This window comes from Pseudoliparis swirei, chromosome 22 (assembly GCF_029220125.1).
Source record: "Pseudoliparis swirei isolate HS2019 ecotype Mariana Trench chromosome 22, NWPU_hadal_v1, whole genome shotgun sequence".
Classification (NCBI taxonomy): Eukaryota; Metazoa; Chordata; class Actinopteri; order Perciformes; family Liparidae; genus Pseudoliparis; species Pseudoliparis swirei.
In genome coordinates this window covers 16543079-16569346 of record NC_079409.1, presented here as the reverse complement: position 1 = coordinate 16569346, position 26268 = coordinate 16543079, and the positions used below count along the sequence as shown (strand labels likewise).

General features: G+C 41.1%; 1 protein-coding gene across 2 annotated transcripts in view; it reads right to left on the bottom strand.

The window, feature by feature from the left end:
• Positions 1-26268, bottom strand: part of cdkal1 (CDK5 regulatory subunit associated protein 1-like 1) — a 230079-nt gene that overhangs the window by 4494 nt on the left and 199317 nt on the right. For both annotated transcript variants that reach the window (XR_008835463.1, XM_056444982.1), the window contains exons 13-14: positions 14649-14732; positions 10246-10410 (exon numbers count right to left, since the gene is read on the bottom strand). Coding sequence is in view for 1 of the 2 variants with exons in the window: in XM_056444982.1 (XP_056300957.1) it covers positions 10246-10410; positions 14649-14732 (249 nt within the window). In the remaining variant the exon portion in view is untranslated. The remainder of the gene's footprint in view (positions 1-10245; positions 10411-14648; positions 14733-26268) is intronic.

Here is a 26268-nt window from a genome sequence, read left to right as displayed (position 1 = left end):
TTACCAGTATCTGGCTGTGCTTGTTATCTATCAGTTTGCCATCTTTTATAGTCAAAAGGTTGTTGTGCGTAGACAATTCAGAAAAACTAAGGTCTGAAATTGTTGAGCATTTGTATGCAGACGAACCACGCCGGGATGGAGCAGGACAAAACTAAAACAGCTCCACCGCAAGCAAAGCAAAACATACAGGGCGATATAATAGACAATAGGCAATAGAATACAATATATGAAATAACATCATTGAGTGTGTAATATCTCATTTAAATGTTTTAGTCATGCATGTAGCTTTAAAATACACTATTCTCTTAACATTGTATTGCAAGTAAAACAACGTTCTCCTCGTGAAAAGCAAAAATGATATTTCAATTTAGGATGACAATGGCCTCTCCGGTTGTCAGCCTTAACACACTTTGCCATCCTCCCCTCGTTCGCTAAAGTCACATCCGGTGGGCTGTCGACTATCTGTCTGATTCCATGCAGCACAAAAAGCATGACAGATTGTGTCAAGGTACAAACACACGCCGAATGGAGGCCCACAGTTTGTATTTTCATGTGGCGGAGAGTTGGTGCACATGGCCGTGTGTGAGCAGCCGCATGGCATCTGTACTCACTATCCTACACACCACGCCTGTCCTCTCCGATGGTGCTGAATGCTACCTTGCCACCCACTCCTCTCCTCACCATTGTGGCTGACTGGTTTCCTCTGTTACCACACACAATGGAGGATGGATCCTGTGACCAGCAACGCCTACGTGACGCATCGAGAAGTCACTTTCAGTAACTTCAGACAACAGATGGAGGGAGAGTCACTAACAGAGGTCTGGCTAATGTATCCACGTGGGCTTCATATTAGGATCCTCGGTGGAGAAACTGATACGCTGTTGTCAAGAACAACCAGGGTGCTTCTTGCTCCGGTGATAGCCATGTCACGTCCCTGTCATAGTGCATGTGCTACTTGTGACTGAGTCTCTTAACTGTACAAATGTGATCATAATTAATTCACAGGTGCTAAAATCCCTAATCTAATCAGCAATGGGATATTTGAAAAGTACTCTCACACTGGATGCCTTTTAACAGGTTTTTTAAACGTTTAAAGGATTAATGAACTGACGGTGTAAGAAAAAAAGAGAAAGGTTGGTTCATTCATAACATGAATAACAGAATGAGAAAGGATTCCTGGAAAAGACTATAATACAATTCACTTAGTAGTGCAAATGTGATGCTTAGTTGATTAAAAACAGGTTCAAAAAAGTATATTTTATGGAAACCAAGACAAAAAGAGAAATAGATTAAGAGCAAAGGGCCAGTGAAAAAAAAGCTGAGTGTCGGAACCATTATCTTTCTCTCCATCGACAGGCCAAGGATGCTGCCTTCCTCCTTCCTCTCTATCCATCTATGTATCTGCCTCTCTGCAGGTGCCCTCTCACAATGGGGTGCCAGGCGAGAGGCTGAATAGCACAGTCTAAAATCTATTACTAGTGGGGAGGATAAGTGAAAATCCAAGTGCCTGTAGGTGCGTGTCAGCACAGTGGGAGAGAAGGGAGGAAAGGAGTGGAGAGAAGAGGAAAAACTGAGAAGAAATAAAGAAAAGGGGGCCGGAAAAGATGAGAGATGTGGATTTGAATGGTAGCTCACCACCTGCTAGCTGGCATGCTGAGTTTGCGCATTTGTCAGTGAGAAAGAGGGAGTTAGAGAGCTGGCATTTGTGAGTAAGTGTGTACGTGTCGGCCTGTGGTGGAGAGTGTCTGTCTCTGCTCACATCAGCAGCAGAGCAACAGTAATCCTCCTGAAACTCATCAGACTGGCTGGGCGAGCTCCATCCTTTCCCTGGATGTCTAGGACTCTCACGTGTCTCCTCTGTGTCTTAAAAACACCCGCTGCAGTTCCACGAGAGCACCTTAAAGAAATTAAATCTGTCCGGGGGTGTCTGGTGCAGCCTCCGCCAACACACTGACATATTCACACTGAGATACACACAGTGACACACGCACACAAACGCATCACGAGAGCCAGACAGCACAATACACAGTGGTCACATTTCTCACATGATCCCCACCAGCTGTCAGACACAGAGAGCATGGACGTGTGTGTGTGTGTGTGTGTGTGTGTGTGCCTACGCAGATACTGGAACAGGCTCCTTAGTCACGGGTGATTTGACAAAGCCATAGTGACCGTCACAATGAGCTGCAGCTGCATTTTCAACTTAGATGGATAGGAGAGGAATGAAGAGTGATTACAAGTAACGTTTCTGATGCAAACAAACGTGTTTGTAGGAACTCAAAAAGAGGAATGAGGCTCAGTGGGGAAACGTGTGGCATGTTCGTTCTTCCTCTTTCATCTATGAGCAGAACTTTCCTCCATCATGGAACTCTCTGACACGACATGTATGTGGGTCAACGTTGACTTTTTGTGACACTCACAGAAACACAAGTCTCTATTAGCACATATTGCTACCACAGCTAATTATCGAGACTACAAATTAGATTCTTTTTTCTCAAAAAAAAATAAAATCTTGCTCCATTTTCTCCCTATACGCAACATTACAGCCAAGTCAACAGATGCCATAAACACAACAGTGTCTGCAGGCCATGGGAATGGAAATCAATATCACCGGTTCCACCTAGCGCAAAGCAACTGGAGAGTGAGGAATATTTTCTGTGGAGAACGATTTGCTCACAGTTATTTAATGTGGTGTCACGGTGATATTTCACCGCTTTTAACTGCGTTGTGGTTTTAACTGTTGACTCAGTCAGTAGTCAGTGGGGGTGGTGTCCGAGCCGAGCAGTTATGCGTCACAATAAAGGACATAATCATCGATCACAATGATATACATATTTAGTATGGCTGTGAAGACGTTTCCAGGGCTAGAGCAAAGTGTTTCAGGCATCCGCAGTGGTTGTACATGTATTTGACATTGAGGCACATCAGACGTGCATATCACAGCTTATACAGGAGCAGCTTTAATGCGATTCATAAACATGATCCCCTCTATTCTCTGCAAAGCCCTCAAGAGATGTTTCCTGATCCATCTCAAAAGAGACACTAAATCCTTACCCAACTTTAATCACTGTACTGTCAAGGACATTCTGGCAGATCATACAACGATAACGATAGTGGCACAGAACTACCGTCACTTCAACAAGACCCATTGAGATCTACTCGCTGCATATGAAAACCCCCAAAACAAAATGTGCCCAGTGTCCCTGCTCCATTCACTGCTTCCTCTGCTGCTATCTGGTGAACACACCAGAGCATCACCAAACCAGCAGCAGCACCCAGTTCACAGACAGCTGTTTTCTGGAGACATTATACTGATACAAATAACTGAGCCTGGGTTAAAGATTACATTTCTCAGGTGCATCCCAACACTGAACACATGTAAGCACAGACAATCATCCCTGTACACTGTTGTTGTGAATATCATTAGTGTGATTATAGATTGCTGAAAATGGTTGCAAAGTAAAAGCTGACATTAAACTGGGGATAATGGGAGACCAGAACGTGTACTGAACCTCTGGAGGTCACACAGTAGCACAGGGAAATGCCTCAAGTAATACAGATCGCGTGTCCTCTCTCATGTAGTCTTTTTTCATCGTTGCTCATTCAATTAGCCGACCTCCCTCAGCCTAAAGCAAGACTTCGGGTCTGAGGGGTAAGCAATGGGTGGGAACCCTCAGGTAACTGAAGCCAGCACAGGTTACTTGGAAAAGGTCACTTCAAGCTGAGAGGTAGAATTGTATAAATTAGTATTAAGAGAACTCTGTTCAATCATATATTATTGAAATAACAAGAAATGAGAAATACTTCATCAAAACTGCAGCTGTAATTCTGTTGAGACAGCATGTTTCTCTCTTAAGTGAATGGGTTTATTTAAAATAAAATACAAAGACATGGGTGACTTAGCAGATGAAGCACTTTGCTCTGGAGAATGGTCACGAGGGTGAAGTCTATTTTTACAATAGCATGGTAGAAAACATGATTGCTAAATAACTAAACATATTTTTTTGTTCTCCAAACAGTTTGGTTTGAAACTAGGGGTATTTAAAACCCTGTGACATTTTAAATAAACAAAACAGAAAGGGGCTGTGTTGACATGTCAGGTAAGAATCCTGAAAATAGACTCATATTTGAAGGCGTAACATTTATTTCTTTGTTAGTGTGACTTTGGGTCTTCAACTATACACAAAACGCAAGCCATGCAATACAATTTGACACGCTAAATGAACTACTTAAAATAGCTACGCACGCTGCTTTGAAGGCAAAACTAATTATTTAGAGTAAACAAAGTCACACAACGGACAAGTAAAAGCTTTTGACATTTTAAATCATGAAAAAATCGCATTTGAGAGGATTTACTGTATCTGGTCTGGAAAAGACAGCTTGATCTTTGATTGTGTTGTTGTTCCCTTCCTGACAATACAGATGACAACGTGATTTGTGCATAACGCAACATCAAAGCAACGATCCACAACAGTTGCATGCCAACACGGAGCTGTTCAATTGTTTGGTGTGAAAAGCAGATTTTCGTTTGAGTTTGGTGCCTGTGTGTGTGTGTGCGTGTATGTTGGAGTGTGTTGTGTTTACATGATGATTATGAGCACACAGCCAGAGTCTCAGAGCTTGCGGCTAGTAGAAGTCTGGCACACACACCGGGGGAACTGTGCATTGTTTTATGTACATGAATGTGTGTGTACAAGTATCGGTGTGTTTGTGTGTGTCCGTAAAAGCTTTGTTTCACCAATGAGCCTGTCGTGTATGTCACTGTGTGTCTGTGTAAATGTTCACTAAGCACTATGATGCAAAATACCAGCAATCCCACCCACTCAGCCTGTACTGAAATATACAAAAAAATACACACACACACCCACACCCACACACCTACACACCTACACACACACACACACACACACACACACACACACACACACACACACACACACACACACGCACACAGAGATTTAAGAACAGAATTGTGAGGTCAGAGGAGGAAGAGAGGTAATGAATAATGAAATGATGACACAGACACAAATACAAAGAAGAAAAGCAATGAAAGAAAAGAAAAACAGAGATATGATGAAAAGAGAAAAAAGCCACAAGGTAGGGTGGAAAAACCATGAATACAGGCCCCAGAGAAAAGGAAAATTAAATTGTATATGCCAGCTGAGATTTGTCCATTCAGCTCAATTTTTTTGTTTTTCTGTCAATTTGTGTTCATGGAGGGACATTGTTCGCTGCTCGTATTCCTTGCCCAGCTCACTCCTTTTTTACCCTGTCTTTAAAACCAAATGTCTATTTGCTGTCTTGTGAAAGGAGCAGAGCAGTTTTCTTCTCTTCCTCCTGTTCTCTTGGTCTCCTTGAGAAAGTGTGCTGTGAAAAGAACTGATTATTGCGCGGCACTCAAGCTGCTTTCCTGTCTCCTGATCTCTCCCTTCTACCTTGCTCTCTCTTTCACTCGTTTCATTTTTTCGCCCCCACCCGCCTTCTATCATTTAATTTCATCAGAGGATGAGGACTGGGGAAGATACTTTCTATTTTTCTTTCCTCCACCGTGCTGTTGAGTGCTTTCTTTGCCATTGTGTCCCACTAAAAGAATCATCACTGTCCTTCCCCTCCTGCGGAAAGTGCTGTTTCTGTGTATGAAGGAGAGATAGAGAGCGGATAAGAAAGAGAAACGGAACAAGAGATGTCATTCATGTCAATAAAAGCAAATCTCTCTCTCTCTCTCGATAAAACCGTGGTTCTTGTTTCATGGAACGGCACCAAGGCCTTTTAATGAACATGTCGCACCGGGCTGCACACGGACAAAGAGCAGTGTGCCATTAGATCACCATGAATCCTTCCTCCCTCCTCATCCATCCAGACCGTCTGTACCTGACAATATATTCACACATCTTTGCATCCATTCGTCTGCTCATCCATCAGCTGTGTGACTCTCAGCCATCATGTCTCACAGAAATACATTCAAATATATCTGTCCACTTTCAAGTCCATCCGTCCACAGCCATCCACACACGCTGTCATATGTCACGGCTCTATAAATCCATCCATCCGGCAGTATGAGTATCAGTATGGCTGCTAGATGATGTGCAATCATCTCTCTCCCCAACTCAGAAATCTCTCACTTTGTTCTTTTTCCCCCCAACAAATGGATATTACAGACCGTAGTGGGTTCCTCTGCCTATCCAATCACCCACTTATCTACCACTCTCTCTTTCTCACTTTCTCTTACAACGCTCTTCTGCATCTGGGATGAAGTGACAGAGCTCAGACCCTGTCCTCCTACCAGCTCCTCAGCTACCATGCACCTTATCACGCAATCCCTCTCCTCCTGGTCTTTTACTCTTCTGTTTTTCTCTCGCTATCTGCCAAAAGCCTATAATTATACTCTGCTGCAAGACATGGGGGTGAGCATCTCTCAGCCTTTCCCTAATCATGCATTCATCTCACATACACATTCAGCTCAGTGTGTGGTGGATTCATGCAGAGACTTATAGAAAATAGATGGTCTTCAATATGTATAGGCCAGCCACCAGTGTGTGCACACACGTGTGCATATCTTTAGATATGCGTGTATACATGGGTATGCTAGTGCAGGCATGTGTGTGCATGCATATTTTCAATCAGACCTGTTCCCTTTAAGTAATAATAATACATGCTGGACACACGGCTGTCAAGGACATCACATCTACCAGAGGGCTGTACTATACGTGTGTCTGTGTGTGTAGCTTGCAAATACTGCTGTGTTTCCAAGCCATTAGGTCACTTATCTATTATCACTCTGCTCCAGTGCCACTCTGGTGTCATTAAGAGCTGACAATGCCGGTCAAGGACTATGGATTACAGATCATCAGCAGCATCACCAGAGATCACTTAATATAACAATATGTTAATTGCCAATATGCTGTGGAAAGCAGAGACAAGCATTCTTCTTCTTCTTCTTCTTCGTGCTAATCCTGACACACCACTGTTTTTCAACACACACTGCTCTGCCACTCACGCTCGTCTACACAGGATGGGGACCAGACACAACGTGAGTATGTGTCCTATTCAGCTATTGCCATTAGAAATACATGTCATAAAGACACTCTAGATCAGGGGTGTCAAGGGCCAGATGGGTTCAACGTTTATTGAAAACGTATTGAAAGAGCCGTAGTGCACATATTGAACCTGGAACTAACAACTAGGCCTGTAGAGTATTGCCTATAAAACAACATTAGTTATGAAATAAATGAAATAAAAATGATAAATACATAAATAAATAAAAATAAAAGTAATAAAATCTGTTTCATTAATTGCTTATGGCTCTATCTGCAGTTTTTCCAAAGTCATTTCAAGTGAAAACATTTTCTACAGGCAAACAAAAGCCAAAAATAATTGACTTCAAAGAAAAATCAAATGTCTTGTAGCCCACAGATTCATATGTTGCCTTCTGCATGTCACTACATAGGAGCTCAATCAGCTGCATTTGGAGGTTTGATGGTGCGTTTTCCACTTCAGCTGCAAATGGATTCCTGAGCAGTTCAAACCTGCTTTTTTGGGCTTCAAAATCGGCAAATCGCCGTGTGAATGTCTTTCAAATGGTGAGCGGCGCGTTTTTAGGCGTGCCTGTTTTCCCGACGAGACACTCATATTAGCGGTAATTAATTACGAAGAGCTTTATTATTCGAAATCGAAACACGACTGTGAGGCGCGCATTCGCGGGCCCGCGATTGACGTGCCGACACACGGACAGTGCATTGTGGGATTTGTAGTATTATGGTGGTGCGTGCGATATACCGGCGGGCCAGCTCTAATAGTAAATAGATTTTTATCATGCGGGCCAAAGATAATTCATTCGAGGGCCGGATGTGGCCCACGGGCCCCAAGTTTGACACATGTGCTCTAGATATTCACATGAGGTCTCCTCTGGAGCACATTGAGGGTGGAACGGATGACTTTAACTCTCAAACTGAGAGAGTGCATGTGTGGTTACATCAACCTCAATAATATTAAGGCCTGGATGTGTTATGTAAGAATGTGGAAGAAATTGGAGGGAAATTAAGTATGTGTGTGTGTGGGGGGGGGGGGGGGGGACAGGACAAATGCAATGTGTATTGGATGGGCTGCAGTCTTTATGAGGCAGCTACTTTTACAAGGCTTATTCCCCGGAGTTGAACTTTTCAGTGCTGAGTGACGTACCGTTTGGCTTGCTCTGAAGCATTTACTCTTTCTTTTTATCTTATTTTATGCCTCCAAAAAATGTTTCTCCCTCTCTGCGCTTGCTCTCCTCTTCATCAGTGTGTCCCCCCCTCTCTCGCATGTCTCTGTCTGTTCTTTTAATCCCCTCCCTCTCTGTCTGGCAGTTAAGGCTGATGGAGTGTGAAATTAGAAAGTGTATCATATTCTGCTCTATGGCCTGAGCTATAAGCTACAGCTAGTCGGAGTGAAAAATAACATGCAGTGAAACAGAGACATTAACATGGTGTGTGTGTGTGTGTGTGTGTGTGTTTGTGTGGTGGAAAAGAAGGCATCGGACTGTTTAGCCAGCTATAGCTTATTTAAAATTACTTCTATCACGCATCATACACCTGGTCTTTTCCACAAACTGCAACGAAAATGGCTTAGAAATGTGGACACACACCCCTACACCGACTCATTACTTGAAAACGACCAGTACATCTGGTCGACACATACACACACGACATGTGTAACCGATTTAAAGTTGCTAAATTTAGTCTGCACTGAACTCTTCACTAATTTCATCAGGACAAATTGACTAAATATTAGTACACTAATGTGGCTCCATCGATAGACAACCACAGATGCTCACAACATTTAGCGTGAAATTGAATTGGAATGAACCAGTGAGCTTGGGATTTGGGTATTGACTGTGAAGTTAAAGAGTAACAACCAACCAGAGGTGAATAACGCTAACAGCTAAAACTACCACCAAAGCGCATAAACCAAATTAAGATTGATATCTGACTTGTGAAGCAAGGTTAACAAAACATTGTACAATAATAGTGAAAAAAGATCCTCCTTGGGGACTGGCTGAACCTACGCTGTATATTGCTGCCAATGCCAACACAAAATTAAGAATATTATATTTTTAAAACCAGTTATTTAAAACTTCTATTATTTCTTTTGTGTAAAATAATTGAATCTTAATTCAATTCATTTTAATTTGGAGCTGAATCAAATTGCATTGAATAGACAAAGTGGTCTTTTGTCCATTGAGCGTGCATCAAGAGATCAGAAATGCTTTTCCGTACTTTGCCAGATTTTTTATGGACAGAATTTGTGACCGTAAAAGTATCACAACCGTGTAAGATGCTGTCAAGAAACTTTTTAAGTGTGCAAGGGCACCGGAAGTAAGGGGGTAGGAAGGGCTATTGGAACTGGCCACTTCCTTCCCCTGGCGGCTGGTGTAACGCAAGAGGGTCTCTAGTTGAAAAGCATTTTAACCTTGAACCAGCATTACTCCCTTTCCTTTCTAGTACTCAGTCCATATGCTCTCTTTTATGTCACCTTTTACCTGGAGTTATATTTATTCCTGACATTTAAAGTTCTACATTCGATAATTAAACCATTAATATGGCAGCAAACAACTCTTTGCTTTGTAAATATACAGCAGAGTAATGTCTACGTGAGCAGAGAATTAAGTCAATCTCCCTGTGTGTGTGTGTGTGTGTGTGTGTGTTGTATTCGGAGCTTCTCCTGGCTTTGTTGACATAGCCAAGCCCACTGCGCATGCTTTTAGTGTATGGTAGTGCGTGTGAGCGTGCTTCATTGGCTCATGGCTGCTGCTCTCTTCTCGAATGCCAGTTCCAGCTGATGAATCTGTCCAGATGGACGGCGTCGGTTCAGAAGCGCAGCTCTCAGCCTTCGGGTTGCCCCTCCACAACGCGGTTGTTTGCACTGTTTGCACTGTTAGCTGCGAGCTGCCTGCTCAGCCGTTGCCATGTTGAGTCGTTTCATTTGGTTCCAAACCAAATGTTGTGTTGCTCCTTTTCGTTTTGTGTCAACCACCTGGTAAACTCTAATTTAAACTGTTTGCTAAGGAAGTGTAGTCTACTTTAATTCATATTTTGGAGTACAGATATAAAGCCGTGACTGTGCTTTACATACATGCATCTGTTTGAGCACATTTATTTTGATGTATTTTGGATTTACTGAACTGTCGCATTTAATCGAGGAAAAATAACTTAACTCGAGGCATGCATTTAACGATATCTGGAAGATGTGCCTGTATTTGTGTGTGTTTACCTTTATCAGGCCAGACACCTCTCCCTTCTGAAGTGGTTTGGCAATGGAGGGAGTGAAGGGCTTACTTTCTTCTACTGGTCGGCCTTTCAGGAAGTGTTTTCCTGCCTCGTAGATGTCCACCTCAATCATCTTCCCTTTGAATTCAGCCCTCTTAGGCACCAGCACCTGCAAATCAAGAGCCAAATATCACACCTGATATCACTGCAAACCTTTATAACCCTCAAAAAGAACCACAAGTAACTACTAATCCAGATTTGCAGTGACTGTACCTGAGTGACCAGAGGTGACATATATCCAACAACGTGCTCATTCATCGAGAAATACCTATTTTACAATCCATTCCCACAAATAATCAACCCTCTGCATATTTCATTTTCAATTAACTGCTGCTATAAAACGGTTTCCCCCAATGTTCTTCTAAATTGTTATTTAGCCAGTCCCTGCCCGCTTACAAAAACCCCACGACTGAGTGTTTTCAGCTCCATTTATGGAAGCCCTGAAGGTCAAAAACTACGGCAACAGCTGTGAGATGAACCATTGGGATTTGCTGGTTTGTTTTATTATTTCACCATGGCAACCACAAATCTCTGCAGGAAGAAGTGATAATTACAGTATAATGTTAGATGGAATTAGCTCTTCATGGCTTACCCTGTAAATAAAGATCAAATGATTTTTTTTTTCAAACTAAACACAAAGTTGACAGATTGGTAATATTATATGCTTTACACAGCTGTTGAGTGCTGATTTACTTCTTTCCTCAAGCTCTTCCTTTAGATTCAATCTCTCCTGTAAATACTACTGATTGATGTTGAGATTATTGGGGGGAGTTAAAACCGTTTTCGGCACGAAAGTAAACGTTTTCTTTGATAACATCTTGGGATTTATTCTATTCCCAAGTGAAAGAAAAGGCTCCCTTCGAATATACGAGTGATCACCTTAAGGTTTGAAAAGTGATGTTATCCTTTCTGAACAGGCAGACATGAACACGCCTGAGCCTTTATGGTCTTTCTACTGCTACGGCAACTTCTTTAGAAAACTGTTATAACATTATGAAACATATTTAATGTGTGTGTATTATTTTCATAATAAAGATAATAATGGGATTATGTATTAAACCTCAGATCATCTGGTTGTCTGTCTACAACTCTGCAGGGCTAAGATCCTGACTGGGCAGAGAGTCGCTCGTAGACTGGTGGAGGGAGTGTTGCTGCTGTGATGGCAGGAGCAATCCTGGCTCAGTGTTAATCTGTCAGTCTTTATCCAGCTGGTGGAATATGATCGCAGATCAGGCCAGACAGACACACAGCCAGTGCCACACCTGCCTAATCAACACACCTGCTGCTCGACACTCTGGCCACTGTGAGGGTGTGTGTGTGCGTGTGTGTGTGTTTGGAGGTAGCCAGTAACCAGGCTGGAGCAGAGAGGTAGAACAGCAGGCGTGTGGGGGAGGAAGGTGAGTGTGAGCGTGTAGGTGAGGGTCATTTGAGGCCCATTACTGGGTGATTAAATGATGAAAGAGCTTGTCCGAATTCATTGGAAATCCCCCCTCCGACTTCCTCACTCAACCACGAAAAGAGATGCACGTGCACGCACACACACACACACACACGCACACACGCACACACGCACAAACACTCACGCACACACAGGTGGGTTGGGTGCCTATTATACCCGTCAGGACAGATATCCATCTGATGGTGTAAAATTGAAACTCGGCTATTTGTTCCCACTCACACCTCCCTACCTTGTTCCCCACTTCACTTCACTCCACCCACGCTGCTGCCCCCCACCCCCCTCCTCTGGTCCTGTGTCTCTGCTCCCACTGCTGTTTTCATTTCTGTCCTGATCCTTGACTTCCCCATATCTGTCCCTCAATCACCCAATCCTCCTAATTGAAGTTTTCTATGTTTCTCCTTTCTTTTTCTCTACTTAGACTATATTATATATTAAACTCTATTATAATTCTGATTAAAAATAGTACAACCATAACACTGCATCTTACACTATGTCTAATACTTAAAACTATACTGTACTATTTCAAACTATAATGTGTATATATGTTATACTGTCTTACCAAATCATAAACTTTTTTTATTTTGTGATATGAATCCAAACAAAACGAGCAATTATGACTTTAGTATACAGGACTGTCTCAGAAAATTAGAATATTGTGATGAAGTTCTTTATTTTCTGTAATGCAATTAAAAAAACAAAAATGTCATGCATTCTGGATTCATTACAAATCAACTGAAATATTGCAAGCCTTTTATTCTGATTTATTGCTGATTATGGCTTACAGTTTAAGAAAACTCAAATATCCTATCTCTAAATATTAGAATATCATGAAAAAGTATACTAGTAGGGTATTAAACAAATCACTTGAATTGTCTAATTAACTCGAACACCTGCAAGGGTTTCCTGAGCCTTGACAAACACTCAGCTGTTATAAATCTTTTTTTTTACTTGGTCTGAGGAAATATTAAAATTTTATGAGATAGGATTTTAGAGTTTTCTTAAGCTGTAAACCATAATCAGCAATATTAAAAGAATAAAAGGCTTGCAATATTTCAGTTGATTTGTAATGAATCCAGAATGCATGACATTTTTGTTTTTTTAATTGCATTACAGAAAATAAAGAACTTTATCACAATATTCTAATTTTCTGAGACAGTCCTGTATATTATTTTTTGTGTACACTGTTTAGATATATAATATACCCACAGTTAGTCTCTATCCTTACACTAGTATTCCTATTTTTAATTTATTTGAATTTATTTCTGTCTTTGTGTGTCTCTGGATTAATTAAGTCGTTTCCATCTTTTCCTACTTTCCCTTTATTCTTCCTTTTCTATTAAATCTTTGGTATATTGTGTATCCAGTGATACACAGGGATGATTAACTGATCAAGTGTGATCACATAATTGTAATGAAAAAGTGGGGGTTCTTAGCATAAAAATAAAAATAATAATAAAATAATATATTTATTCATGAAGAAGTGACAAAAATGGCAGTGAGGAGAAAAGGCAGGATGTTATCAAAATACCATGTGAGTCAGACCTCTGTAAAGTGAACACCACCTGATGTGAATGTCCTTTATGTCTGTGGCCCTGTGGATGTAGACATACGGTACACATGCAAGGGGGCGTATCCCTTGGGGTGGACAGATTCAAGAACATATTGGAACATCGTGTTTTCATGTTCCTTTTTCAAGTCAGGGTGTGATTTAGTACATGCCAAATACTTAATGTCCCAAATAAATGGGAGCGGGAAACATCAAACATGTCAACGTGCTTCCCTTTCGAGTAAAGTCTACTCACACACATGACATACATGCCTGCATATGCACAAATGCAATGGAGGAGTCCGCACGCTCACACATGAACCGAGTGACACTTGTAACTTAAGTTTATAGCCTGCAGAAGGAGGTGCAAAGGAGGAGGAGGGGAGGGCAGGAGGGGAAGTGGAGGGGAGGAAAAAATATTGCCATCCCCTGCTAATAAAAAGCATAACTTCAAACATGTTTCTGATGATGGTTAAAGCAGGAGGAAATTGATTTATTTGAAGATGTTTTAAAGGGAATTTTTCACAGGTTGAGAGAGGGTCTTTGAAGCCACGCGGATGTGTGTGTGAACAGCTGTATGTGTGTGTAGGATGGAATGTGCATGTCTTTAGGGCTGACCTTAATGTTAGTACTGTAAAAAAAGAAGCAAAAAGTACTGCAGCTATCAGACGCCAAATGCTTTCATGACAACCGCAGGGTGTGTGTGTGTGTATATTTGTGACTATGTGTGATGTTATAGCTAACCTACTTTAGTCAATACAAGCTTAAGCTTCTGACACCTGCTGTGAGTACTCTGTGACATGCAAAGCAAAGCTTATGACCTGATTTACGAAGTGTGAACATGAGGGAGGGTTGGATTAGCTTCACATACGGGAACATTTTCATCAAACACAGATAAATTTACTGCTTTGCACTCTTTGGGTTCGATGGTGGATCGAGTCTGTAGGCCAACTCAACTATTTTAGGATTCATCATCAGGGTGCCAAAGTGTCAACAAACATCCAGCTTGCTGATTTTGATATCCATATCAGCCAGTGTAACTTAATTATAAGTTGGATCCCAAAATGTTGGAAACAAAATAAGACAAATGTTAGCTATTATTATCTCAGAAGTTAAATACACTACAATAGTTAATGGAGAAAAAAAACCACTACCTGTACGGTACAGATTTTTTCCGAGTATACTTTTGGGTAGTTTAAATATATTGAATACATACATTCCTGATTACTGTGTTTTGAATGTGCTACTTAACAAGTAAACGTGCTGGTGAAATACATATGCTGTCTGGAGTATGCGTGCAAATCATTTATACATTTTTTCTCTCTAACACACATTATCTTACCTGTTCGTAGAACTTGTTGTGAGACACAAAGTATTGAGCATCAAATGACTCCTCGGTCACCAACACATGTTGCCTCTCCCCGACCTACACAGTGAGACACAGAGAAAACACGTGTAAGACAACCGAATCAAACACATACAACATTGTTGACTCACTAAATATCAGCCTTTCATGCAGCATTTGTGCAAATGTGTCTCGTCTATAGATGCGGCCATCTGTTTGTCTGTGTCCTCAGCCACATGCTGACCATAACCTATGAAAAACAACAGGATTATTTACTCCGGCAATAATCAGTCTCTTTTCAATCTGAATCTCTTTTTGTTGGGTTTAGTCAGTCAAAGGTGACTTTCTTCTTGCCAATGATGAGTTTGAGTCAGGAGGGATGCTTATTCTCAATAAAAACAACTGATATGAGGGGCAAGTGAAATATTTGTTCTGATTTACTTGAAGGACTTCACATTTTTGTGAAATATTCTTCTTCTTTTATCACTCTGCTAGACAAGTGTTGAGTTATTTGCTTTAACAGAACAACAGATCTACACACATTGATGATGTCATTTGACCATTTAAAAACACAAACATATTGTTTCTGTACAATATGAGTATCTACAGCACATTTACCTGCAAGGCTATACCACTTGTGTCGTACAGGCTGGAATATCGTGTTCGGTTTTAATTCAACAGAAGCAAGCAGCCTCTGTCATACAATATGCTTCAATTCATCAAGATTTCAATTCAATCAAATTGTTGAACTTTTCATTTTCTGTTAGTGCAGTTCTTCAGCATTTAATTACAATCTCAAGGTCCTGGAGACACTTCAGTTTTAGCGCTTTAGCTGAGAGGATAGTGATTACTATTACACTCAGTTCATACAGCTCTAAAGGATACAATTAAAAGAGAACAGACTATTCAGGAAATCAGGAAATCAAATACTCTGACATGACCTCCTAATTGGGACACAATGAAGAATGTTGACACAAAGACGGAGAAAAAAGGAGAATTACGTTTTGTTGGAAGTACTGGCGGCATGAATAAAACCACGTTCGAATCGACAGACAGAACGGACAATTTCTGTTTTTAATTTGTCCCCAATATTTTGTTGTGAACACGGCCGAATGCATCCCCCGACGTGTCTGGATTGAAGAGCAATTCATCTGGGTTGTATTTAGCACATTCAAATCAAGTGAAAGCAGTGACCGAGGTTCTACAGAGCAGCAACATGCAGTGTTGGGAACAGAGTGTTCTATCGGCTCAATAGGCCGTATTTTCATTTCAACTGTCAGTGATGAGCCCTGCACTGTGAAACCGTGCTGACTGATCATGTCCTGATCATGTGTCAGAGCCTTAGAAGTCATGCCTCTGACACATTGCTCAGGGTGTTTCCTTTTTTGCAGACACCCATCGTCTGTGCTCTTTTCTTTTCCTGCTATCATTTTTGCTTCCATCCCTCTCTCCTATCTCGGGGCGGTTTCTTTGTTGTTCGTACCTCTCTTCCTTCCACTATAATTCGCTCTCATCCGTTTCTCCTTTCTTTTTTTTTTTTTTAGAACTGATTTTACTGTGTGTGTGTTTGTTCCAACAGGCAGCACCTGTACAGGCATGCTGACAGACTTAAAAAGAGACAAAATAAATCACTGTTTCCTGCAAACAGAGCAATTTTCTGAAAGAGGGTGGAAGAAAATGTTCCTTTGAACATTATTATTGGATGGCGATCATTTGATTTGTGCCTTTTGTTTGCTGCTTTGGATTGAAAACAGATGTCTCTGATGTGAGTCTAAAATCCTAAACACATGAATGAAGACAATAATGTTCATGTATGTAAGGAAAAAAGGATGTTTGTCTTATAAAAACACTTCAAATGTTAAGGATTAGATTTCATCATTCAGTTTTTATCAATTTTTTATTTATTTTTTCTTCAAGATTCTCACTTTCAATTCCGTTGTGCAAACAGAGCAGTGCTCCTTTGTAATGTGGCTACAGTACAGGGTGGTCATCTTGAGTCATGTACCTCTTCCTCTCACCAAAACCTCTTGAAGTTGTAGTTTTCAGTTCCACACTGTGAAAACTACATGAAAGAGAGCTCTGCATGAACTGAACGCCAGATGTGTATGATGTGAATCTGTATGGATCTGCCCGACTTAATTAAACCTAATCCACCCCTAAAGAGCACTGATCTGGGATTAAGGTATATCTAATGTGTTGATTGAACTGTGAAATAAGAAAATGATCATGTATGAACACACCCAAACCAGTTTATAAACCAGTGATTCATGTGACAATGTAGTGAATTCAGTAAATGAAGAGTTCATGGGGTGCAGACACTTTGTGCATGCAGTGTACGTGTTGGTCTTTGCTTGCATATCTGGGTATGAGAGGCTCTGCATTTAGATTATTAAGCACTCCACTTATTGGAAAACGTCACAGAATACCCAACAAGCCTGCCTGTGTCTGCCTTTGCACAGCGAGACGTGTATTCACGTTGCTATCCAGAGAATAACATCCCGTGATACACAGCAGATCCACTACATGTGTGGGATCATGAGTTCAATTGATCATTAATCCACATTATAATAAGGATAATGAGAAAACTGTGGATTTGAATTGTATTCAACATGTTCATCTTTGTCACAAATGAAGGAGCAATTCACTCAAACATCTTACCAAATTGCTTGCTGGGTCCCTGCCCTTTTTCTTTATTTAGCCAGGGAACTGGAATATGTCTCTAACTCGACTACTAAACAGCCAGACTGTTGCATGGAATTAATTATAAGGAGATAATATTCAGTGTCAAAGGAAACAAACAAATAAAGACTACAAATATGCTAATTACACACCTGTCAATCAACATGGCAATACTGAACAAAGAAAGATACTAAAGGAAGCACAGGAAACATTTACAGGGAATCCACATCCAATTCCGAATGGCCTTTAATACAAATGTTAAGCCCCAGTACCAAACACAGTGTTGTTAATAATACATTATTTATTTACCTTTTCTGAAAATGTGGTGTGTTACCTTGGAAGCTCACACTAAACCATCACGTAAGGATGATATATTCCGGACAGTAATATTATAAAACCTGATATGGAGAGATTTTATATCTGTATATTTATGTACATATATCCATTTGACTCCATAAAAATGAGTTAATGTATCAAGTTAATAATGCAATCTGTCCAGGGATGTACAACTGTGTCACCAATCAAAGCAACATTGATGGCGCCCAGTCTGAATTGAACGTGGTTCTCACTGGCTTCAGGTATTCTCACATCTTCCTCTACAGATGTAATCACCACGCATTTAATTATTCTGTGACATAACTTAAAACAACAATCAGCGGGACACTTTAAGTACCCCTGTTTAACATTCATAAGTTGTAGATAAACATGAATACATTATTCATAAAATGTTATCCAATGACTAAATCATGGCAGTTATAAATGTATTTGTATAAATGTATTTGGTCCAGTAATACACTTTCCATCATTAGTACACTTTACCAGAGTGTTTGACCAAAACACAGCGGCACATAAATCCCCACTGTCTGAGGAAACCCCCAACACACACACACACACACACAAACACACACAAACACACACAAACAGCAGCACACTGGTGCACCCTTCTGATGCCCCTCGTAGAGATAGATTTTGTTTTGTTGCCTGCTTAAACAATCGTTGCAGGGAGTGATGTTACAGGGCCAAAGGAAGACGCTCTGATCTTTTGCAGGTTCTCTTTGAATAAGCTTCTTGAAAGAGGAAGAACAAAAAACACCGGTGTTGTTGTGGGTATTTTGTTTTAGCGTCAAAGTCAAAACCAAAGTAGAAGAGGCTCAAACTTTTGGTTTGTTTGCCACAAAGAATGAGGGGATTAAGGGTGGCTTTGGTTAAACGTTTGAGGGGACAAATGTAAAATCAACAGAGATCAAAGTGATACAAATGTCATGTTTGGAACAAGCCCTGCACATAAATACTTCACACAGACTATTACACTAACAACATGGCAAAGTAGACATAGAAAGTATGGGCAGATGGAGTTGAAGAAGGTTAAAAGAAGAAAGTGTTGACGCAAATAGGAAAATAAATGACTCCATTAACTCTTTATATAATAGAATTGTCTTGGAGTAGTTTTCAAATCTTTGTCCTCTGCAAAGTGCCGGAGATCAATTCTCCCATGTGCGCACACGCACACGCACACGCACACACACACACACACACCTTTAGCTTATGTTCGTATATCTTTGTTCCCAATGCTTATCAGGTGTCAGGTATCTGGTAGACTGACTTGCTATCTACCTGGCGGCACTAAATAAAGGAACGCCGTGTTAATCACTGTCGCTGGGTTTACAATCCGATACGACTGGCTCCGCCAATCTGTGATGTCAGATTAGTGATGCTGTTTCAAATTATTGGTGACCGCTTGAAAGTTTGAGAAAATACAACATTTAGGATCATGACTATGGTTGTTTGATGTGAAGCATGGACATGTTGATTGTGTGGGTAAACTTTAACTTGTGTAAAAGAAAACTCAGTTCACACAAACACACTTCAAACCCAATCTAAAGCATTCTCCTGTCTTTTGCGATGGCATGCTTGTTTTAGAGAATCTCGTAACCTTGTCTCTGATACAAGGTTCACACACATTCACAGTGTTCTCCCGAGTACTTTCATTCTGCGTATGTCACATAATCAAAAGTCTAATTCTTGACCTTACAGGGGACCGATACAAGAAGCACAAAGTTACATTATCGCCAGTTTGTTTTTCAAGGCTTAATGTTTACTACCACTCTGGACCATAACAATGTAACTGCAACCAAAATGATTTATTTAGCAGCCGGGGAACATTGAGAGGAGCGGTGTACGAAGGTGGTCACTTTCAAACCACAGACTCCATGAACATTACGTTTCTGTGTGGAGATTTAGAGAAGATGAAACTTGACCAGAAAGAAGATGATGGAGGGAAAGCAGATATTATACAAGGTAGTGTTTCACAGAGTGCTGCAGGGATGACATATTGTTGTCGGCCCAACCAGAAGTTAGCACCACACTGGTTCCTTCGACAAAAAGCCAATGGGATTTTTCCATTGGATTTTAGATTATGCAGAAAATAATCTCTGTGGCAAACAAACGTTTATGATACTTAAACGTTTTGTTCAGCAAGAAAATCTTCATAAGTGAACACCACTTTTATGACTATGATTGTGTGAATGCAGTCGTCAGAAGTCAAAAGACAACATTAGGCCATCAACACACAACACTATGGTCACATGACTTCACACCACACCACTAAGCTAAAGACAGACGAGTGACATTAAGTTGTCTCAGTTAGCCTGTTTTAAGACACGTAAAAGCTTCACATTTCTTGAGTGTCATATTTACTGGCATATTTCATGTCGTTGAACAAAACAATAACCAAACACCTTATTTTTGTATGCCTCTATCCAAAAGCCCATCCAAAAGACCCATTGACTTTAAGACGAGGAACCCCACTGTGCTCATGTCCGGGTTTTACAACTCATGCCTTCTATTATGTCTGGTTTCTGGTTTGTCTGTGTGCGAGCTTTAGTGTATGTGTGTGTGTGTGTGTGTGTGTGCTTGACAGACAGAGAGAGAGCAAAGCCAAAAGAAAGTTTAAGATATTAGGAAAGGAAGTACAAAATGCAGTACACATAGACCCAACAGAATTAACTGAATCTCACACACACACACACACACACACACACACTGACAAACAGAGCAACATAAATACAGAGACGAAGCCTCAAACCTACAAGACCCCAACACGCCACCATACCGAGCATCTCTTAATAACAATTAACGTAATATAGCTCCCTCAATGCACACTGGGCTGAAGCCTCACGCGTGTGTGTTTGTGTCTTGAGGCTATACAGCAGAAGACTAATGCTTTCCTGGCTCTTGTAGCCCCCCCCCCCCCCCCGCCCCCCCTCTCCGAACCGGGCTGCTGTAATATGAGAGGCTTTTGCCAAGACCAAACGCTGTGCACCTGCAACACATCTACAACCCCACCCCCCTCCAGGCCTTCCTCAGCCTTTGCTAAGTTCACCAGACGCTAGCTAACGGGAGCTTGTGCTCGCACGACTGGCCTTCCAAGAATGAAGAATGCAGCTCTTACTATCCTCAAACGAAACAAAGCTCTGCTTTTGGTTTTTCATGAATACGGAGGTCACAAGATGTACTGACTCAAACGGGGACTGAATAAGAGGTTCCATGGAGTGGACGAAAGAATGACAACCATGTCCAGGGTAGCATAAGACCCGCTTCAGCAGCAATGGGAAAAAAGAGATGTTTCAACTTTTGTTTGCACAAGGATTTTTCAATGTTGGTCCAGGTTTGGTCTTCAGTGGCAGCTCTGATAACACAATTCAAAACATTCTCATGGTACTAAACATGTTGACAAGAACCTCAAAATTCATTTCAAGAGACAATACAATGCATTTGTTATCTATTCATGACAAGTGTTGTTCTACATCAGATTCACAATCTCTTGACTGTTAATCCAATATAGATGTTAAATTACAAAGTAGGGAAGTCAGCACGATGGGCATACTGCATTTAATTTACATATATTAAAATATGACTAATAGTAAATATATGTCCGTTAAAAAATATGATTGTTGATACACTCCAACTGTAACAAAATGACTACGTTTAACAAAAGGAATTCAAAGAAAAAGAGGAAAATTAAGAGGAAAATATAAAAAAAGGAACGAATCCTAAATGACCTAATCTGATTTTAATCGTTTCTATTTTTACAACCTGAAGATCAATATACAAGTGCTGCTTCTTGACAGTATGTACACGAAACATATTGAAAGTCGGCACAGTAAAGCAAAATCAAACACAATTGATGATTGCCTCATCAATTTCAGCTATTCAACAGAAAATAATGTGTATTCTGCCACCAGTGACCGATCTATTTTGTCAAAAGAGATATACGTCTGCACACACACAAACACACACACACACACACACACACACACACACACACACACACACACACACACACACACACACACACACACACACACACACACACACACACACACACACACACACACACACACGTGACAGTAGCCTGCGGGCTGTTTAGTGTCTCAGATGCTGGAATGAATCAGATCAAAATAGAGACATGGCAGAAAACACAGAATGAAAGCCTATGAAATATTAGTGACTAAAATACATGACATGCACACACGGAAACACCATCACACAAACATCCAAAACACATGATGCAAATGTGTGCCTGAAAGCAAAAATGAGAAACTGCTATGGAGTATATCTGAACAGAATCAAGTATCAACCAATTATGTTCTCCCAACTCCTCTTAAATATATATATACACTACCGTTCAAAAGTTTGGGGTCACCCAGACAATTTTGTGTCTTCCATGAAAACTCACTTTTATTTATCAAATGAATTGAACATTTCAAAGAACATATAGTGAAGACATTGACAAGGTTAGAAATAATGATAAATATTTGAAGTATTAATTTTGTTCTTCAAACTTCAAGCTCAAAGGAAGGCCAGTTGTATAGCTTATATCACCAGCATAACTGTTTTCAGCTGTGCTAGCATAATTGCACAGGTTTTCTAATCAGACATTAGTCTTCTAAGGCGATTAGCAAACACAATGTACCATTAGAACACTGGAGTGATAGTTGATGGAAATGGGCCTCTATACACCTATGGAGATATTTCATTAGAAACAAGACGTTTCCACCTAGAATAGTCATTTACCACATTAACAATGTATAGTGTGTATTTTTGATTCATGTTATCTTTATTGAAAAAACAGTGCTTTTCTTTGAAAAATAAGGAGGTTTCTAAGTGACCGCAAACTTTTGAACGGTAGTGTATATATATTTATATGTGTGTGTGTGTGTGTGTGTGTGTGCGTGCGTCTAAGGGGGCTGTCGGGATCAAGACTTCGGCATTACACCGTCTGTGTCTGGAATTGTGTGTGTGTTAGCAACTGCAGCATCAATCAGAGCCCAGCTGTAATTGTCAGACTGATTGTCCGTTATGTCCCTGTGGGCCTGGAGGCCTTTGTGTGTGTAATTCATGTGTGTATGTGTGTGTAAGATAATGCACATGTCCTGCCCTCATCTATACATCCGCATGTATCTATAATTGCAGCTGAAACTAATGCCTTGGCAATAGCCATATGATTATGATTATCACTGGAGGCCACACCTGAAGCCACAACAAATCATACATGCATAGGGAGGCATATCAAGCAAATGCGTCTGATTGCTGTTCAAGGCTAGGCCTCCAGTCGTCCTATAAGAATGACAGAAATGTATGTATGTGCTTTGATAAGGGAGAAAAAACATGAGCTGCAAGGCCATCCTGGTGGCTCCGTGGGATAAGGCGAGGATCATGTTCTCCTAATGCTCGATTGGGTTAAAAGCCGGCTCATGACCGTTGATGCATGTACTATCTTGCCCTCATTGCTCTTTTTTTCTGACTTTAAGCAATTGTGCAAATCCAACTAAAATGGTGATACAAGTGATTGCACATTTGGTTGGAAAACTGATAAGAAAAAGAGAATAGTGTTTTCTGCAGAGAGGAGATGAGAGGAGGGGAAAGCAGCAGTCCGTTGATGTAACAGACTACAACTGCCCAACCAAATGTAAAAGGTGGTGGATTTTCAAACCAATGTGAAGAAGTAAGTAGTTGTAAATGTATAGGGGCCCACATTCAACTGCAAAGACCCCCTCTAGGAGCCACATATGATGAGTTGTTCGTATCAAACTCTGTATCGAGCCTCAGTCAGTGAGAATACATCGTTCACGGCAAACAGTAGTGTGGACAATGTGATCGGATAGAGCATAGACACACAAATAATGCAACAATGAGGTGGTCCGGATATTTTGTCCACCTCCTTTTATTTTGAGCGTAGATTACATTAGTCAGTGTGCCTAATAAACTGGCTAAATGTCTATCATGGAAGATATTTTTAAATTCTACATAGGGGTCATCGTATCCAGTCAATTTAGTCTTTGCTTGTAAACCGTGCAAAGGATCTTTAAGGGCAACCGAGCTCGAGTGTTTTCCTGAGGGGGACCGGAGGGTGGGTGCTAGGCTTCAGTGACGACGACGCCGTGTGCATGCATGGACGGATTAAAAAACCACGGGCCCCTGGGCCTGGACGTGTCAAGGCCCCCCCCCCCCCACCCGCAAAAAAAAAAAACAAAAAAGTCAAAACAAAAAAGGAAAATAAAAAAAAATGTAATATAATTTTTTTTTTTTTACATCGCTAACAAAACAGTCCGTATGGAACAACGATACCGGAGCTGAGCAGACAACATAACGCGAATTATATGACCATGACATGAATGACTTAAGCCTAGCATATACCGGCTATGGCGCATCGTGTCATATCATCATATCAATACAAAGTTAATAACAGCTACTTCACGCAGAGGCTCTGGATTAGGGGCCCCTGAGCTCATGGGCCCCTGGTGCCGGTAGGCTCGTTCGGTAATCCATCCCTCAGTAGGACTATTGGGGCCCTGTTACTGACATGAATGACTTAAGCCTAGCATATACCGGCTACGGCGCATCGTGTCATATCATCATATTCATATCAATACAATGTTAATAACAGCGACGTCACGCGAGGAGGCTCAGGCCCAGGGGCCCCCTGAGCTCATGGGCCCCTGAGCTCACGGGCCCCTGAGCTCACGGGCCCCTGGGCTCACGGGCCCCTGAGCTCATGGGCCCCTGGGCCTGGGCCCGGTAGGCCCGTTGGTTAATCCATCCCTGTGTGCATGTAGTGCAAAGCAAAGGCTGTGATTCAGCCAGTGGGGCTCACTAAAATGCACTAAAAACACGTGAGGCCGGCCCGTCAATGTTACAGCTGAGAGGCTCGGATAACAACACCCCCACGGGGAGAGCGACTTCCTTCTCTGCTCAGGTAGACATTATATATTCACTTCATCTTTACATAGAGAATACTTTTTGCCTGCTAAATCAAGGGGTTGAATGTTGAATTCGGCACTTCTAAAGAGGTTTGCATTTTAGTTTTTCACATCGCCGTCGCATTCTTTTCAACTGAACAAGGAAAGAAAAAGGTTCCATCCACGTCAACCAATGTCAAGGAATCCCTTAATAACTATCATTGTGTACCACATTCGGCCATCTTTTCTCTCTCTTGAACAATGACAGGGGATTGAAGTATTCTGTGATGCAGCGTTCGGTCTTGGACACTCAACATTTTGATTCTCCCCTCATGAACTAACCATTCTGTGTGGGTGTGTATGTGTGTGCGTGTGCATGGCTCAGGGTGCTCTTCATATGTCCAACTGATGGTACATTCTGAAGCGGCGCCATGATGGACTGTCAAGTACTCCGCTGCTTCTCCCTCAGACTTACTCAGGTACCCAAGGACAAAACAGACAACAGAGGTACCAAGGACATATGGAAAGGAAGAAAAATAAGATGGACGATTAGATTTTCTTTATGCATTTGATTTCTTCTTGCAGTTTCATTATAATCTTCTTTTTGTTTGCTCTATTAGACAGTAACAAAACAGGTGTAACAGGGAGGTCTGTGGAACGGAAGGGGGCTGAATGGCTTGACATGTGCATTCAAACACACAAAACAGCCACAAAGTGACAAGAAACATACTCGCACTTTCATTCAGGAGCATCACTTGTAATATTGTGAAGACAAGATCACGAGTTGCTTTAACGACATAAAAATGCACCTTTACGGTTTTATTAATTTGCTACAAAGTTGCATTCTATGACACAAAATGAGATTTCTCATTGTCTAAATTTAAACACGCTTTTTAGTTAAAACAATAGTTTGGGCAGTGGTACACCTCTCCTGTCTTGGTATTCAGCACTTTGTGTAATAAGGTCAGGTTCAGACTTTAATGGAGTACCAGAAAATATGTTCAGAGGCGAAAAGTAGTGACAGGAAGATAAACAAGTAAATATATTGTGTTTACTCCTGGAGAAAATAAGGAATTCATAAGGTTTCAGACTGGCCATCGTGGGACACAGCCACGCTGTGGTTGTGACAAAAAGAGGAGGCAGAATGAGAAATTGCTGACAGGAGATCTTGAAGCAAGGAAAAGGACACTGTGGAAATGTTGAATTCCTATAGGGAGAAGTGAGCAGAAAGAAAAGTAGAAGAGTTAACTCTGCAAAGCCTTGGGCTATTACTGGTATAGACACAGTACAGCATGGAGAGAACATTGGGTTGGAAAGCGCTGACAGTAGAGATCACATGTGTATATATACGAAAGGTCACACAGCAAGGGAAGCATGAAATCCACAGCATACAGTTCCCTGTGGGGAGACTGTAAGCTTGGGGTGACAACAAATAATGTATACTGAAAGGCAAGTCACCCAGGAGGCATTTTGACCATTCATGCAAGTTCAGCAAGAAAAACAATGTAAAGTGGTCTAACGCATCCAACAACTGTTGTAGGCGCTGGACCGAAGGAAAAGAAAAGGAAAGAAACGGTAATGCTCTCCCTCGGTGTGGAGATGCTCCTCTTCAGTCAAAATCGAGCGACAGTATGTTAACTTGTATTCATAAGTTTAGCAAGAAACGACAGATTGTATGTCAGGATCGAATACCAGAC